Raw genomic sequence first — 18,944 nt, forward strand, 5'->3', positions numbered from 1 at the left:
TTGTGTGTTGTCTATTAAAGGTTTATTACACACATTGTTATACAACGCAATTATCCCGGTGTGTGTGACAACACTGTGCCAGAATTTTAAACAGGTTGGAGACGTGACGTGAGTTTGTGTGTAACAGTGTGACACAGAATAACGGGGGGGGGGGGGTCAAATAGTTTCAGCCATCTAACGTCGTTATCTAACGTAACGGTCATCTGTACTGTAGTCCCTTTGTTTACATACATCTCTGCATCGTGCACGTTGCACCACGCCACCTGCTAGAGGGAGAAACGCTGGGCATGCCCCAGTTAATAGACTGCTAACCGGCGAGCTAGCGAGATAACGGTAAGTTACAGAAGTTCCTTTTCGGTCCAGGTAACGTTACCGCCCTACGACGTGAAGACGTTTCGATGAAATAGGTCAACCATCTCTATTTTTGACGGGCATGTGTACAGCTATGCGAGCCAGCGTCGGCTAGCTTGCCTTTACCAGCTAGGTTACTGCTAGCCGTTTTGATGCTGCTGATTGATGGCCGCTAGCCAGTTTAGCGTCTCCTACTGCAACGATTCGGGACAGTGTTGCATGACTCCAAAAGAGAGTAGTTAGCGACATTGCCTCGTGGTGAGTAATTGTGTCCTCCTCGCATCGTATCCTAGCTAGCTATGCTGAATCCGATGAAACTAAAACTAGCCCATCACTGCCTCTAGGATTCCAGAGCTCTAGTTTCAGCGTTGATGTACTGTCTCTGCCTTCTTAACTGTAGCGGGGTGAACAGGCCGTGGCTCGGGTGGCTGAGGTCCTTGATTATCTAAATTGGCCTTCATGTGACACCGGGTGCTGTAGTTGTCCTGGAAGGAGGGCAGGCAGTGCGTCCCCGGTGATGCGTTGGGCTGGATGCCCCGCCCTCTGAAGAGCCCTGCGGGTTGTGAGCGGTGCAATTGCCGTACCAGGCGGTGATACAGCCCGACAGGATGCTCTCAATGGTGCATCTGTAGAAGTTAGTGAGGGTCTTAGGGGCCAAGCCGAATTTCTTCCGCCTCCTGAGGTCGCCTTCACCAAGCTGTCTGTCTGAATAGACCATTTCAAATCAAATTGTATTTTGTCGCATAAGCCGAAATAAACAGGTTTAGACTTTACCGTGAAATGCTTACTTTACAAACCCTTTTTCTCAACAATGCAGAGTTAAAACGTAAGAAAATCAGCACAAAAAAATAGTAACACAAATAAACAATAAACCCGGCTATATACAAGGAGTAACAGTATGAGTCAATGTGCAGGGGAACAATGTAGTTAAGGTAATATCTACATGTAGGTAGGGGGTAAAAGTGACTAGGCAGTCAGGATAGTTAATAAAGAGTAGTAGCACCGTATGTGAAAGTGTGTGTGTGTATGTCTGTGTTGGAGTGTCAATATAAGTATATGAGTGTGCGTAGAGTCAATGATAGTTAATGGGAAAGAAAGGGTGAATTAAATTCCAGGTAGCCATTTGATGACTGTTCAGCAGTCTGAACTCTTTTCAGGAGCCTTTTGGTACCAGACTTGGTGCTCTGGTACCGCTTGCTGTGCAGTAGCAGAGAGAACAGTCTATAACTTGGGTGGCTCGAGGTGTTTTACAGGCCTTCCTCTGGATGGTAGGGAGCTTGGCCCCAGTGATGTCCTGGGCCATCCGCACCACCCTCTGTGGCGTCGGATGCCAAGCAGTTTCCCATACCAAGCGGTGATGCAGCCAGTCAAGATGCTCTCAACGCTGTAGAACCTTTTCAGGATCTGAGGGGCCATTTCAGGTTGTCAGTGATGTGCACACCGAGGAACTTGAAACTTTTGACCCTCTCCACTGCGGCCCGTCAACGTGGATGAGGGTGCGCTCTTTCTGCCGTCTCCTGTAGTCCACGATCAGCTCCTTCGTTTTGTTGACGTTGAGGGGGAGGTAATTTTCCTGGCACCACTCTCCGCCAGGGCCCTCACCTCCTGTCTCGCCTCCTGTCTCACCTCCTGTCGCGCCTCCTGTCTCGCCTCCTGTCTCGTCGTTGTTGGTAATCAGGCCTACCACTGTTGTGTCGTCAGCGAACTTGAAGATTGAGTTGGCCACGCAGTCATTGGGTGAACAGGGAGCACAGGAGAGAGCTGTACTCCCCTGTGGGGCCCCCGTGTTGGGGATCAGCGTGACGGTGGTGTAGTTTCCTACCGTCAGGAAGTCCAGGACCCAGTTGCACAGGGAGGGGTTCAGACCCAGGGCCTCCAGCTTGGTGATGAGCTTGGAGGGGCACTATGGCGTTGAAGGCTGAGCTTTAGTCAATGAACAGCATTCTTACATAAGTATTTCTCCTGCCCAGGTGGGATAGGTCAGTGTGCAGAGCAATGGCGATTGCATCATTCGTGTATTTGATATGCGAATTGCAGTGGGTCTAGCGGTGTGTCGGGGAAGGTGGAGGTGATATGATCCTTGACTAGCCTCTCAAAGCACTCAATGATGGCAGAAGTGAGTACTACGGGGCGATAGTCATTTAGTTCAGTTGCCATTCGCTTTCTTGGTTTACAGGAACAATGGCGGACATCTTGAAGCAAGTAGGAACAACAGAGTGGGATATGGAGAGATGCTCTGAAGCTTGGGATGCCGCCTGGGCCGGCAGCCTTGCGAGGGTTTACGCGCTAAAACGACTCGCTCACGTCGGCCACGGCGAACGAGAGCACACAGTCCTCGTGAGAGTCCATCACTGTTGAATACAGCCTGTACATGTTTCCTTGCTATGTCTTCCTCTAAGTAGGTCTGAATACTTCATTCTATTTATATTAGTAGTGATAGTACTTCCATGTATACTAAAGTGTACTACAGCTCTCTGATTTCCTTCTCTTATTTGCAGTACCTACATCTGTGTGTGTGTGTTTTAGGGCCCCCGCTACGCCTCAGCTGACTTTGATTATAGGTTTGAGTGACTGTAGTATTTCATCAGTCTCTCTCTCATTACCATCTCTCAGTCACATGGGGTGGTATCCTGTTCTCTTCCCCTCATCTTAACTCAATTACTGTCCGGCCATCTGTCCCAGAGTCACATATCGAGAAATGAACTTTTCTGTGTTCAGTAGCTCACGACAACTCCTCCTGCCTGGTCTTATCCCTTCTTACTCTCCATCTTTCTCTTGATGCTTACACTCCTCTCCGGACGGTCTATATTAGCTTTTATTTATTGACCAACCTGACAGGTAAAGTTGAGAAGAAACACCTTTTCTTTTTTTTAGCCTGGTCCCAGATCTGTTTGTGCTCTTTGCGAACTCCATCGCTGGTCAGCGTCAGGCCAAACATTGAAACTCAGGCTATTGTCTTTTTCCAATAATGAGTCTATCGGAAGTTTTGAACAGGTCATTTATAGTTGATTGTTTATTTGACACTCATTTCTGCAGGCCGCCATGGGCGCTTTCTTTCGGAGCGAGGAGGTGTGTCTCGTGCAGCTCTTTCTCCAATCGGGGTCAGCCTACAACTGCGTCAGCGAGCTTGGAGAGCTGGGACTGGTCGAATTCCGAGACGTGAGTTCTTAACTTTGACATTTTAGTATTGAACATCTATTGTAAACGCTGATAGTAGACTAATTAGACAATAAGCTTACTTGGCTTATAAATGTATAATTAACGTCAATACCATAGATATCCTATTAAATTACCGGAGGGGCTATGCCACAAATCCTCAGTTCCAGACTGGGGTGAAAATAGCAGCCATTGGGGTCAGTGAGAAATCCAAACCAGTCTAATTGGAATGAATGGTATTAAATGCATAGGTGATGCATTTCCTGCTTCTACTTAAGCAGTAAAGTGAAAGTAAGGTATGTAGTGTAACATAAATTGTCTAAGTCCTATCATCAACTGATTTCAGCCAGTGCGTGGCTGTGAATTGACTGCATTGTTTGAATGGAGTGTTGGGATATTGGCAGTTAATCTGGAAAAAATAATGGGATTATTCCTCTAAGACTGTATGGCTGGCTAGCTAGCGAACATACAGTGCAGATAATATTCACATTCATTGTTTTACACAATTATCTTATTACAGCACTGGCAAACTATGGTTGACCAACTCCCTTACTAAAATGGCTGACTTTTTAATCCGTCATAAGAAGGCTCACGTCCATTCTAGTATTCTAACTCCTCCTCCTCTTCTTCCTTCTCCTTCTTCTCTTCCCCTCCCCTCCACTCCAGTTGAACCCCAATGTCAACTCGTTCCAGAGGAAGTTTGTGAACGAGGTGCGGCGCTGTGAGGAGATGGAGAAGACCTTCAGTGAGTCTCTGACCTCTGACCTTCACACCATACGATCAGAGAGCATTCCCATATGGGATATTCATCAAGCCTTCTCTACATATCCTCACTTCCTCTTTGATAATCTGCACCTGATGTCCACTTGCTCCCTCGCCCCTCTTCCACTCTCCTTTTCTGCACATCTTCTTTCCCTTCTCCATCCCTCCATCTGTCCTTCTGTTCATCGCCCCTCCGTTCATTCATCTCTCCACCCCACCTTTCCTTCTCTTCGTCCCTCTCTCCCCAGCGTACCTGGAGCAGGAGATCGTTCGGTCCCTGTTCCCCCCGCAGGCGGGTCCTCTCCCCACCCCCAGCCCCTTGCCCGCCGCCCCCCAGCCCAGAGAACTCATGGCCATCGAGGAGGAGAGCGAGAGGCTGGCCCGGGAGCTACGAGAGGTGAGGAGGGGAGAAAGAGAAGCTAGGAGGGGGGAGAAAATGGGAGAGGAGTGAGGGGGAGAGGTACTGAGAAAGGAGGGGGAATTGTTTTCCTAAAAAAATATATCCCTCCTTAGACATTCCAGTCGAAACGTTGCAATTGACTCTACAGGACCATATCCAGCTGTACGCCAGGTTATTTTTGATTCCTTTCATTGTTTGGGCTATTCATACTGTTCTGCTGTCTGATTGGTCCAGGTGTCCAGGAACAGAGACTGCCTGATGAACCAGCTGATCCAGCTCAGCCAATACAGAGGGGTTCTGATCCAGACACACACTCTCACTGTCTCACAGGTAGGAACAACAGGTCCCAACATGGCCTCTTATCACCTCACAGGTATGAACTACAGATCCCAGTGTTCTCTCTGCTGCTCTGTGGTCAGCCATTGTTGCTCTTGGAATTAAGAGGTCCCAATGTCAAAAAAACGATTCAAGTAAACCTCTGAAGTTATTTTCAAACGGGATGGGCCAAGTTTCCGAGGAACTCATGAACACAGCAGATGTGTATGGAAAAGCGTTGATTTCTTTAGCTGAAGCTTTCATTCTGATAAAGGACATTGATGGCCAAAACATCATGATTTTACCTCGAATTTGATAAATAAAGGATCAAGATTAGAATTTTAAGCGAGAGTTGCACCTATTCCTTCCAAATGTTCTCTTGATTTTTGGTTGTACTTATTCTCTCATTGGTTGAGCGCCTTGTACTCTTGTCCCTCTCTTGTCAGGCTCATCCTCCCTCTACTCTGGAGACTGCTGCCTTACTGGACAATAGACAAGACATCCGGCTGAGGTGACAGACGGAAAAATATATATATATATATCTTAATCAGTGGAGGCTGATGGGAGGAGCTATAGGAGGACGGGCTCGTTGTAAAGACTGGGACGGAATCGATGGAAACACACATATGGAAACCACGTTGGACTCCGTTCCTTCCATTCCATTCCAGCCGTTACAAAGGAGCCTGTCCTATAGCTCCTCCCACCAGCCTCCTCTGATATCAATCACTTCATTGTCAATGGCTGCATCTCAAATAAAACCCTATTTCCTATGCAGTGGTCTGGCTCTGGTCGAAAGTAATGCACTATAAAGGCAATTGGGCTGGGTGCCATTTGGGAAGAACACTATCCAATGGACTTTCCCGACTGGCTTGACAAGCAGCCTAAATAGAGTTCGCATTGCAATATATAAAAGAGAATATGTGATAAGCAAAAGTGGTTGCGTCCCCAAGTGGCATTCTATTCCCTAAGGGCCCCGGTCAAAATAAGTACACTATATAGTGAATAGGTTGCCATTTGACGCAACCAGTGTCAAGAGGAGAAAAGATGAAAGATATTTGGTCAAATGTTATTTGTATATTCCGGATTTCCCATCTGTAGATGCTCTACAGATGGTCATACGATCAATAAACTATCTGTTGATAAGCAACTGCTTTATAAGGTTAGGGTTAGGTTAAGCATAAGGGAAAGGGTTAAAGTTAGGGTTAGAGTAAGGGTTAGGATAAGGGTCGAGGTTAAGATAAGGGTCAGGGTTAGGGTTAGTAGATAGTTGGTCGAAATGTTACTGATAGTCAGTAGACAGGCGGACTATCCAAATAAAGTGTTACCGGGTATTTTTCCCTCACGTGTCTTCTTCCGTCTCCTTCCCAGTTTTGTGGCTGGCGTGGTCCACCCGTGGAAGGTTCCGTCGTTTGAGCGGCTGCTATGGCGAGCGTGCCGCGGTTACATCATCGTCGACTTCAGGGAGATGGAGGAGAGGCTGGAGCTTCCTGAAACGGTAATAAATGAGAGGGTGGACAGGAGAGGGATGAATACAGGAAATAAGGAATAAAGATGGACGAGCAAAGGAAAGAATGTCGGAGGATCCTTATGAAGAATGGACGTATTTCCCTTTCCACAAAATTATGTTTCCCCCCCTTCTAAATCCCACTTCCTTACTTCATTTTTTTACGACCAATCACAGGGTGAGATGGTCCAGTGGACAGTTTTCCTCATCTCTTTCTGGGGCGAGCAAATTGGACAGAAAGTCAAGAAGATCTGTGATTGGTTAGTGAGAGCAGATCCAAAGTTTCTAACAATTTTCAGTTACATGTTGAATTTGTCTAATTTATTGTCTAATCTAATGATTCTTGGTCTCCTTTTTTTCTTACCCCTTCTCTCTCTCTCTCTTCCTGTCTCTCTCTCTCTCTTCCTGTCTCTCTCTCTCTCTTCCTGTCTCTCTCTCTTTCTTTCTTTCCTCCGTCTCTTTCTTCTTCTGTCCTTCTCTCAGTTTCCACACCCACACCTTTGACTACCCAGAGGGCACGACGGAGAGAGAGAAGATTCTGCACGGGCTGCAGGGAAGGATAGTAGACATCAAAACGGTAAGAAAAGAGAGCGAGATTGAGCGATAGAGAGAGATGGGCAGAGACCAGCAGATCATTTTGAGCTGGAACAGTTTTCTCTCAGTTTTCTGTGTCTTCGTCAGCCGTCATCGATGTTGGGTAGATATCAGGCTACTCCTGTTCTACCCTGGGCTCGCGAGTGGCGCAGCGGTCTAAGGCACTGCATCTCAGTGCTCGAGGTGTCACTACAGAACCTGGTTCGATTCCAGGCTGTATCACAACCGGCCGTGTTTGGGAGTACCATAGGGCGGGGCCGGGGTAGGCTGCCATTGTAAATAAGAATTTCTTCTTAACTGACTTGCCTAGTTAAATAAAGGTTCAATTTAAAAAATACTCATATGGCAGCACCCTGGTTTGTTAACCCCTTCCTCTTCGCCATGATTTATTTCAGGTCTCCCAGACAGGAGGTTCTGCCCCAGTGGAAGGTGTTCTATCCATATCATTAGAATGGTTCTCATTCTATTTGTATGGATTCTTATCTATTCTGTGTTTATTAAACCCCTTCCTTCCCTCCATGGTTTCCCTCAGGTCCTCTCCCAGACGGAACACTACCTGCAGCAGCTGCTGTGTCGCTCGATGGCCGTGCTGCCCCAGTGGAAGGTGCGGGTCCAGAAGTGTAAGGCCGTCCAGGCCGTGCTCAACCTCTGCAGCCCCTCCGTCACTGACAAGTGTCTGATCGCCGAGGCCTGGTGTCCCGTCAGGAAACTGCTACTGCTGCAGAGCGCCCTGATAGAGGGAACGGTGAGAGAGGAAATGGCGGCTTTCTCTCTCTCTCTTTCTTTCTCTCTTTTTTTAGCTTTTGTAAGCCCTCGGATCAATTTCCAAAAACATTTCTTTTTGTATTTCTTTTAAGAACTCAGTCGAGGTCTCAACTTACGAGTTAGAATAGTAGAATATACAAGGTGCAATTTCTACATTCGGTTGTGAATCAGCAGTTTTTCCTCTTGTTATGTCAGTCACTGACAGTCACTCAATTATCCATGTCAGCTCATCATTTTTAGATTGGTAAGTTAGTCTAGCCAGCGATCAAAACGTGTAGTAATTAATCATGGATGAGTACTGACCGGGCACATGCCCAGAGGCCTTGACTTCCAGGGGGCCCTCATTGATATCATATTAAGTAATGTAAAAATGTGCCGAATTGCAGGAAAATTGCTTTGAAATAAAAAATTTGCTGTAAAACAAAAATGTTGTCCTCTGCCTCATGGCAGAATGGGTAGAATTGCATGAAATGAGTTATAAAATTGTAACATTTTCTCTCCGCCCCATGACAAAATTGCAAAATGTTTAGAACTTTAAAATGACATCTACATTTTCTCTCCACCGTCAAAACCAAATATCGCTTAGGGCCCCCAAAAGGCTAGGGCCAGGCCTGGCTTGGCTACTGTTATAATGCATTTAGTTAAGAGAATTAAGTATACTGAACAAAAATATCAGCGCAACATGCAAAGTGTCGGTCCCCAGTTTAATGAGCTGAAATAAACATCCCAGAAAGATTCCATACACACAAAAAGCTTATTTCTCAAAAATGTTTGTTTACATCCCTGTTAGTGAGCATTTCTACTTGCCAAGATAATCCATCCACCTGATAGGTGTGACATATCAAGAAACTGATTAAACAGCATAATCACTACACAGGTGCATCTTGTGCTGGGGACAATACAAGTGTATGTTAACTTCTGACCCACTGGAATTGTGATACGGTGAATTATAAGTGAAATAATCTGTCTGTAACCAATTGTTGGACAAATGACTTGTGTCATACACAAAGTAGATGTCCTAATCGACTTGCCAAAACTATAGTTTGCTAACATTAAATTTTTGGAGTGGTTGAAAAACGAGTTTTAATGACTCCAACCTAAGTTTATGTAAACGTCCGACTTCAACTGTATATACAATTCCTGGAAGCTGCAAATGTCCATTTTGTCCATGGCCTGCATACTCACCAGACATGTCACCCATTGTGCATGTTTGGGATGCTCTGGATTGACGTGTACAGCAGCATGTTCCAGTTCCTGCCGATATCCAGCAACTTCGCACAGCCATTGAAGAGGAGTGGGACAACATTACACATGTCACAATCAATAGCTAATCCATAGATTAGGGTCTAATTTAATTATTTTAATTGACTGATTTCCTTCTGTGACCTGTAACTTAGTAAAATCGTAGAAATTGGGCTCCCGAGTGACACAGCAGTCTAAGGCACTGCATCTCAGTGCTAGAGGCGTCACTACAGACCCTGGTTCGTTCCAGGGCTGTATCACAACCGGCCGTGATCGGCAGTCCCATAGGGCGGCGCACAATTGACCCAGCGTCGTCCGGGTTAGAGAAGGGTTTTGGTGGGGGGGGCTTTACTTGGCTAATTGCGCTCTAGTTACTCTTTGTGACGGGCCAGGCGCCTGCAGGCTGACCTCGGTCGTCAGGTGAACAGTGTTTCCTCCAACACATTGTTGCGGCTGGCTTCCGGGTTGAGCGGGCGGGTGTTAAGAGCGGGCGGGCGGGTGTTGACTGGTCATGTTTCAGAGGATGCATGACTCGACCTCCGCATCCCAAACCCACTGGGGAGTTGCAGAGATGAGAGAAGATCGAAATTGGGGAGGAAAAAAGAGGGTAAAATACCAATAAATAAATAATATAATAATTTGAAAAATATCTTTGAAAATGTTGCATGTTGCTTTTATATTTTTTGTTCAGTGTAGTTTAACTGCACAGATGGATTGATTGCACAAATCAGTCGACTACATGTGTGTGTATGGATGTGGGTACGCAGACCCGCAAGTTTACTGCAGCCCCTCATGACCAGTTAAGATTTTGTGTGGCCCCAACCCCCATCAAAGTTGCTCTGAGATGGGAGGAATAGGGAGGACAGGGATGATCAAGGTGAAAGAATAGACAGGGATGATCAAGGTGAAAGAAATGAGACTTTTGGTCAGGTAGAAACATCAGATTTTGGTGTTATGATTACTTTAACAGGAATATCTCTCTCTCTCCCACAGAGGAAGAACGGTAGTGGTGTGGACTCATTCTATAACCGCCTCCCGGACCCCAGCACTCCTCCTCCCACCCTCTTCCACACCAACTCCTTCACAGCCGGCTTCCAGAGCATTGTAGACGCATACGGTGTTGCCAGATACAGAGAGGTCAACCCAGGTATATATATATATATATATATACACACACACACACACACACACGAAAACTCAACAGTCATCCACCAACTCTGTCAACCCTAATTCTCGCTCTCTGTGTATGTTTTGTGTGTTTGTCCCTCCTGGGGCTCCGTCTGTAGCGGTGTACACCATCATCACCTTCCCCTTCCTGTTTGCGGTGATGTTTGGGGACGTGGGTCACGGCCTCCTAATGACCATGGCCGCCCTCTGGATGGTGCTGCAGGAGAGAGACCTCAATCTCAGGACCAACGACAACGAGGTACACACAGCTTACCACTCTCCTTGTAGATGGTACTACAGGAGAAAGACCCGAAACTCAGGACTATTTTATTTAAAAAAAATAAAAAATGTAGCCTTTATTTAACTAGGCAAGTCAGTTAAGAACAAATTCTTATTTACAATGACGGCCAAACCCGGACGACGCTGGGCCAATTGTGCGCTGCCCTATGGGACTCCCAATCACGGCCAGGTTGTGATACAGCCTGGATTCGAACCAAGGTGTCTGTAGTGACGCCTCTAGCACTGAGATGCAGTGCCTTAGACTGCTGCTCCACTCGGGAGCAACAAGGTAAACAGGAGGAGGGGAGAGCCCTCTAATGCAGGGGTGGGCGACTCCAGGGTGTGTCACCCATCAGGCGCCAGAGGACTGGAGCTGAAGCTAGAGCCTCTTCCCAAACACACAATCATCCCAGTTTCCTGTCTCTAGTTTGTCTTCATGTAAAATCAGTACTGGAAATGAAAGTGTTTCAACTGGCCCAGCCACACACTGTACCCGTCTTGACCTCATCCAACTGAAGAGCAACTCTCTCACTCTCTCTCTTACTCTCTCTCTCTCTCACAGATCTGGCAGATGATGTTTGGTGGTCGGTATCTGATCTTGTTGATGGGTCTATTCTCTATCTACACCGGAGCCGTCTACAACGAGTGTTTCAGTAAAGGCCTCAGCCCCTTCCCGTCGGGATGGCACCTACAACCTATGTTCGAGCACTACAACTGGACGTAAATGGATACACACACACACACACATGTATGCGTACACACACACAGACGCACACACACACTAACATTGTCCTCTCCATTCTGTGTCAGTGATGAGACTCTGAGGGAGAACCAGTATCTTACTCTGGACCCGAACGTGACCGGAGTGTTCCAGGGACCCTATCCGTTTGGCATCGACCCGGTAACTAACTCTAAACTACATCCACCCATCTCTTTTATCTATATCGGTTTGGCCTATTTTCCCGTTCGACGTCTTCATTCCATACTGAATGAGTCGGCTCTGGGAACCCCCTGGAAACATGTATCCAAGCTCTTTCATACTGCTGCTTTGGAGAGAGTCGGCTCTGGCGATGCCACATCAACATTTTTCAGGACTGAGTCAAATGAAAACATGGCGTTAACATTACGCAATTCCATTTCCTTTTATAGTCCTGCAATGGCGATTACTAACAGGCATAGGCCTATGACCATACATACTCATCTCATATGTATATACTGTACTCGATACCATCTACTGCATCTTGCCTATGCCGCTCTGTACCATCACTCATTCATATATCTTTATGTACATATTCTTTATCCCTTTACACTTATGTGTATAAGGTAGTAGTTTTGGGAATTGTTAGCTAGATTACTCATTGGTTATTACTGCATTGTCGGAACTAGAAGCACAAGCATTTCGCTACACTCGCATTAACATCTGCTAACCATGTGTATGTGACAAATATAATTTGATTTGATTTGAACCATACAAATATGTTTCAACAAGAAATGAAAAGACAAACTAAACATAAAGAAGCATTTTTGTGTGCAGAATACTTGAATTCGACACATTCCAAAACAATGTCTGTTGGGCTCTGTTTTCTGACCTTTGACCTGTAGATCTGGCGGCTGGCCAACAACCACCTGACGTTCCTGAACTCGTACAAGATGAAGATGTCCGTCATCATCGGGGTCGTCCACATGACTTTCGGAGTCTGCCTGTCCTTTTTCAACTACATGTAGGTCTCCACTTCCACACAAACACTTCAACCCTAAAACCATTACTGCAACAAATCAACGGTGATTTATATATCGTCTACATCTTTTGGCACTATATCTTCTAACCATTGTATTATAATGAACCCTGTCTTTTCCAAGGAGACCTTAGTAACACATCTGATCACAGTCATGTTCTTTGTCTCTCTCACACCCTCCAGTCACTTGAACCAGCTGAGCAGTGTGTTCCTGGTACTGATCCCAGAGCTGTTGTTCATGCAGTGTCTGTTTGGCTACCTGGTCTTCATGGTGTTGTTGAAGTGGGTGGCGTTCTGCCCCCAGGACTCCAACCGGGCCCCCAGCATCCTCATACACTTCATAGATATGTTCCTGTTCACTGAGAATGAGGATAATCCGCCCCTCTACCACGGACAGGTGAGACGTGCACACACGTCACGTGTGGACTGCAGACAGACATGCACGCACACACGTGATCGTACCTGCCCTGTCCACCTAGCTGCATTAAGCTCTAGCAATGGACAACTTGAACGAATGTCTGTTTCTCTTCTGTCCCCTCCCTCCCTCTAGATGATAGTCCAGAGGGTCCTGGTGGTGGTCGCTCTGGCGTCAGTGCCTGTCCTGTTACTAGGGAAACCACTCTATCTCTACTACAACCACAGGAGACGAGCCAACACAAGAGGGGTAAGGGGGGGAGGGAGGGAGGGAGGGAGAACGAGAGAGAGAGACCGGGATTGGAAGTGGATAACTACATTTTTGCTTGTAAGCAAAGGAGTCCGACAGCATTTGTAACAAATGCGAACAGTTAAGTGTGTGTGATTGAGACATGAAGTCTGTTTACCCCACTGAGTCATTGGTTCTGTTTACCCCACTGAGTCATTGGTTCTAGACCTCAACCCTCTGATTGTAAGTAATAGATGCCACATGTCGTGTGTGTGTGTGCGACAGGGAGAAGAGCGCCCCCTTGTGACAGACACCAGCTCCATCAACGCGTTACAAGGAGACCTGGAGGAAGGAGGAACCAGAGAGGAGGAGGTGAGGGAGAGGGAGAGGTAGAAAGTAGGAGGGTTCATTTGAGGAAACTGGGTCTTGTTAATTAATGTAAACCGTACCAAAAGTTTTTTCAACTGAAAACGAAAATGGGTGTTTCTTATTAGACAAGGTAGTCCCTCCAGGTTTCGGTCAGTTTTTTTTGTTTGGTGTCTCGTGAATATGGACCAGGGCTAAGTGTTGATTTGGGATTCTGGTTTTAACCCTTTCGCTCCTCCCCTGCAGGAGTTTGATACAGCGGATGTGTTCATGCACCAGGCCATCCACACTATAGAGTACTGTCTGGGCTGCATCTCCAACACAGCTTCCTATCTACGACTGTGGGCCCTCAGCCTCGCACATGCACGTGAGTCTCTCTCATTCTCACACACACAGTCACATTGTGCCAGTGACGTTTGTGCCTGTGTGTGACATTGTCATAACACACACACATAAACTTAAATCTTAAGTCTCCTGCTTTATCTACACGCGTCTCAATTGTTTTTCAAATCCATCCTTCATGGCACTGATCTGAAAGAACTGACCAGGTGAAAGCTAGGCTAATGATGAAAGGGGGGATACCTAGTCAGTTGGACAACTGAATGCAGGGGTGGTGGTCTGGCCTTAAATCCAGCTTCCATCACATTACTTTCTTTCACCTGTCAAGTACTTCCTAATCAGTAGTACTTCCTAATCAATAGATGAAGGGCGGGAGACAAGGAGAAGACTACTTATTTTATTTTTTATCAGGAAACCCTTTTCCTATCACCTTTAAGCAATCGAAAGAGAGCCCACATTCTATTCCCAAGTTAACTCCAAATGTTGAACGATGCCAACATAGCACTGCAGTTCATGGAGATACAGTATGTTCTGGTTGAGTCCAAAACTAAAAAGGCTATCGGGATGTCATTTTGAATGCAATATCCAATATAACATAAGTATCCCATAACTACTTACCCACTGATAGCTATAGCTCCTGACCCACTGATAGTGCCTTTGGAAAGTATTCAGACCCCTTGACTTTTTCCACATATTGTTACGTTACAGTCTTATTCATCCATCTACACACAATACCCCATAATGACAAAGCAAAAACAGGTTTTTAGATAAGAAAAAAGAAAGTGAAATATCACATTTACATAAGTATTCAGACCCTTTACTCAGTACTTTGTTGAAGCACCTTTGGCAGGGATTACAGCATCGAGTCTTCTTGGGTATGATGCTACAAGCTTGGCACACCTGTATTTGGGGAGTTTCTCCCATTCTGCTCTGCAGATCCTCTCAATCTCTGTCAGGTTGCGGCACAGCTATTTTCAGGTCTCTCCAGAGATGTTCGATCGGGTTCAAGTCCGGGCTCTGGCTGGGCCACTCAAGGACACACTTGCCCCGAAGCCACTCCTGCGTTGTCCTGTCGGAAGGTGAACATTCGCTGCAGTCATAGGTCCTGAGCGTCTTAACAGGTTTTCATCAAGGATCTCTCTACTTTTCTCCATTCATCTTTACCTTGATCCTGACTAGTCTCCCAGTCCCTGCCGCTGAAAAACATCCCCACAGCATGCTGCTGCCACCACCATGCTTCACAGTAGGGATGGTGCCAGGTTTCCTCCAGACGTGCCGCTTGGCATTCAGGCCATAGAGTTCAATATTGGCTTCATCAGACCAAAGAATCTTATTTCTCATGGTCTAAGAGTGTATAGGTGCTTTTTGGCAAACTTCAAGCGGGCTGTCATGTGCCTTTAACCGATGAGTGGCTTCTGTCTGGCCACTCTAACATAAAGGCCTGATTGGTGGAGTGCTGCAGAGATGGTTGTCCTTCTGGAAGGTTCTCCCATCTCCACAGATGAACTCTCGAGCTCTGTCAGAGTGACCATTATGTTCTTGGTCACCTCCCTGACCAAGGCCCTTCTCCCCCGATTGCTCAATTTGGCTGGGCGGCCAGCTCTAGGGCGGAATTATGTAGGCCACTTTATTCTTGGGGACCTTCAATGCCTCAGAAATGTTTTGGTACCCTTCCCCAGATCTGTGCCTCGACACTATCCTGTCTCGGCTCACTATGGAAAATTCCTTCCTCCTCATGGCTTGGTTTTTGTTCTGACATGCACTGTCAACTATGGGACCTTATATAGACAGGTGTGTGTCTTTCCAAATCATGTCCAATCATTTGAAGTTACCACAGGGGGACTCCAAGTTGTAGAAACAGCTTAAGGATGATCAATGGAAACAGGCTGGACCTGAGCTCAATTTCAAATATCATAGCAAAGGGGTGGAATTCTTACGTTAAAAAAAGTCATACATTTTTGTTTGAGGATTTTTGATTTATTTAATCCATTTTAGAATAAGGACGTAACGTAACACAATGTGGAAAAAGTCAAGGGCTCCAAAGTTTTGGCCGGTACTGTACACACTACCGTTCAAAAGTTAGGGGCCACTTAGAAATGTCCTTGTTTTTGAAAGAAGAGCAAATGTATTGTCCGATAAAATAACATCAAAACGATCAGAAATACAGTGTAGACATTGTTAATGGTGTAAATGAATATTGTAGCTGGAAACGGCAGATTTTTTAAAATGGAATATGTACAGAGGCCCATTATCAGCAACCATCACTCCTGTGTTCCAATGGCACGTTGTGTTGGCTAATCCAAGTTTATCATTTTAAAAGGCTAATTGATCATTAGAAAACCCTTTTGCAATTATGTTAGTACAGCTGAAAACGGTTGTCCTGATTAAAGAAGCAATACAACTGGCCTTCTTTAGACTAGTTGAGTATCTGGAGCATCAGCATTTGTGGGTTCGATTACAGGCTCAAAATGGCCAGAAACAAATAACTTTCTTCTGACAATTGAAGGCTATTCCATGCAATAAATTACCAAGAAACTGAAGATCTCGTACGACTCCCTTCACAGAACAGCGCAAACAGGCTCTAACCAGAATAGAAAGAGGAGTGGGAGGCCCCGGTGCACAACTAAGCAAGAGGACAAGTACTTTCGTGTCTAGTTTGAGAAACAGATGCCTCACAAGTCAACTGGCAGCTTCATTAAATAATACCCGCAAAACACCAGTGTCAACGTCAACAGTGAAGAGGCGATTCCTCTGTCCAGAGTGTGTTCTTTTGCCCATCTTAATCTTTTCTTTTTATTGGCAACTCTGCCTAGAAGTCCAGCATCCCGGAGTTGCCTCTTCACAGTTGTCAATGTCTAGACTGCTTTTCTTTCAAAAACAAAGACATTTCTAAGTGACCCCAAACCTTTGACAGTAGTGTACATTTTAAGCAGCTCTTCTACATACATTATTATTTATACATTTGTGTGACCTGGTGATTATATAAAAAAAAAGAGCCACATATTTGTATGCTCTTTGCTAAATGGAAAAGTGACAGCCTACTTATGGTGCTTTCAAGACAACTGGGAACTCTTTAAAAAAAACAAGGTCAAAATGATGACGTCAGTGAGCTTTAGGTCGGCGCTCTAGAAAGATGACAGTTTCCGAGTTGGATGACCGTTCAAAATGATTTTTCCCAGTCGGAGCTAGTTTTTTTCAGAGTTACCAGTTGTCTTGAACTCACTCAAGTCAGAGTTCCCAGTAGTTTTGAGTACAGCATAATACCAGTTGTGTGTGTTGCAGAGCTGTCAGAGGTGCTATGGGTGATGGTGATGCGTATCAGCCTGTCGTGGCAGGGCTACGTGGGATCTGTAGTTCTAGCCGTCATCTTTTCCTTCTTCGCCACACTCACCGTCTCCATCCTGCTCGTCATGGAGGGGCTGTCCGCGTTCCTGCACGCGCTCAGATTGCACTGGTGGGTCACACACACACTCTGTTGCCCCTCACTTTGTCATTCACATACCAAACTGTTGCCCCTCAATGTTTTCCATCTCTCACGCCCACAAACACAACCAGTTGATTTGTATCCCACGCACAGCACAGCACACATGGGGACATGTGAAACTTCTCAGCCTGAAGTGTCGCAGAATTGTGAGCGTTTCGGTGGCGCTTCGGGAGGGCAGTCACGTGTGCTAGCAAAGCAGAGATGCTTGGTTCGAGCCTCAGCTCGAGCCATGTCAGGAGGAAGTGGTCGTCGCTGAATAAGCAGCGTGACGTCCTTCAAGCCACACCATTCTCCATTCCTAATATTCCTATTTTTCCTCTTCCCAGGGTGGAGTTCCAGAATAAGTTCTACAGTGGAACGGGATACAAGCTCAACCCTTTCTCCTTCTCCTCCATCCTGAACCCTGTATAGGCTTTCAACACAGGACATTGTTACAGAGGAATTGCAGTACCTACACAGATATAGCCCAATAATAAGCTTGCATTGTTCTATATACCGCTCTCAACACAGGACGTTATGTTACATATGAAATACTGACAGATGTAGGGTGTTTGGGATGGCAACCTATTCCTTATATAGTGCACAACTTTTGACAAGAGCCCTATGAACCCTGGTCAAAGGTCGTGCACTATATAGGTTTTAGGGTTCCATTTCAGAGACATCCATAGCCTAATAAGCGAATGTTTGATACTAACAATTTTTGACTTGAATTTTCATCTTGCAGATGGTATCCTTCTTAAAAAAGGAGAGGAACTTGTGAATATAGTTAGCGGTTTGACTTGCATCTTCTCTTTAATGATGAGCCTACAACAAAGATGGCTACTGTAGGAGTGCACTACGTTTCCCAGGGACAACTGGGGCACCATTTTGTGCATGGGAGCTTTCTATGTTATTACAACTTATAAATGAATGCCATTAAAGGATTGTTTTATAATCCCTAAAAGCTTGTCTCTACTTTACTGAAAATCCACTACAATGTTGAGTATGAACACTGCAGCCAACATAAATGATAGTTTAGATACTTACTTATTCAAGGGTTTCTTCATTATTCTACAATGTAGAAAATAGTAAAGACATCAAAACTATGAAATCATGTAGTAACCAAAAAGTGTTAAATCAATTTTATATTGGAGATTCTTCAAAGTAGCCACCTTTTGCACTCTTGGCATAATCTCAACCAGCTTCATGAGGTAGACCCCTGGAATGTATTTCAATTAACGTGTGTGCCTTGTTAATGCATTTGAGCCAATCAGTTGTGTTGTGACAATGTAGGGGTGGTATATTATGGCAACAGCTCAAATAAGCAAAGAGAAACGACAGTCCATTACTTTAAGACATGAAAGGTCAGTCAATACGGAACATTAAGAACTTTGAATGTTTCTTCAAGTGCAGTCGCAAAAACCATAAAGCGCTATGATGAAACTGGCTCTCATGAGGAACGCCACAGGAAAGGAAGACCCAGAGTTACCTCTGCTGCAGAGGATAAGTTCATTAAGTGCTTCAGAGTTCAAGTAACAGACACATCAAAATCAACTGTTCAGAGGAGACTGTGGATCAGGCCTTCATGGTCAAATTGCTGCAAAGATACCGCTACTAAAAAGACACCAATAAGAAGACTTGCTTGGGCCAAGAAACACGATGGACAATAGAGCGGAGGAAATCTGTCCTTAGGTCTGAGTCTAAATTTGAGATTTGTGGTTCCAATGTGTCTTTGTGAGACACAGAGTAGGTGAACGGATGATCTCCGCATGTGTGGTTCCCACTGTGAAGCATGGAGGTGGTGTGATGGTGCTTTGCTGGTGACACCGATTTATTTAGATTTTTTTTTAAAGGCACACTTA

At 45.5% G+C, this 18,944-nt stretch overlaps 1 protein-coding gene across 2 annotated transcripts; it reads left to right on the top strand.

Moving 5' to 3' along the window:
- The first annotated feature begins 31 nt into the window (after positions 1-31).
- LOC109894139 (V-type proton ATPase 116 kDa subunit a-like) lies at positions 32-18,046 on the top strand. Of its 2 annotated transcripts, none has more exons than XM_031828431.1 (21): positions 32-333; positions 3,388-3,510; positions 4,174-4,252; positions 4,518-4,666; positions 4,904-4,999; positions 5,431-5,495; positions 6,353-6,479; positions 6,666-6,748; positions 6,972-7,065; positions 7,615-7,827; positions 10,083-10,236; positions 10,376-10,515; positions 11,098-11,255; positions 11,346-11,436; positions 12,138-12,256; positions 12,455-12,668; positions 12,822-12,935; positions 13,200-13,286; positions 13,527-13,647; positions 16,902-17,073; positions 17,430-18,046. In XM_031828431.1, exons 2-21 carry the CDS (start codon positions 3,394-3,396, stop codon positions 17,512-17,514), a joined length of 2,478 nt encoding a protein of 825 aa, XP_031684291.1. In that variant the 5' UTR covers positions 32-333; positions 3,388-3,393; the 3' UTR covers positions 17,515-18,046. The 2 variants fall into 2 exon arrangements, with proteins under 2 accessions (XP_031684291.1, XP_031684292.1); XM_031828432.1 differs by lacking the exon at positions 32-333 and adding an exon at positions 390-609.
- Positions 18,047-18,944: the final 898 nt, after the last annotated feature.

Source organism: Oncorhynchus kisutch, linkage group LG7 (assembly GCF_002021735.2).
Source record: "Oncorhynchus kisutch isolate 150728-3 linkage group LG7, Okis_V2, whole genome shotgun sequence".
Classification (NCBI taxonomy): domain Eukaryota; kingdom Metazoa; phylum Chordata; class Actinopteri; order Salmoniformes; family Salmonidae; genus Oncorhynchus; species Oncorhynchus kisutch.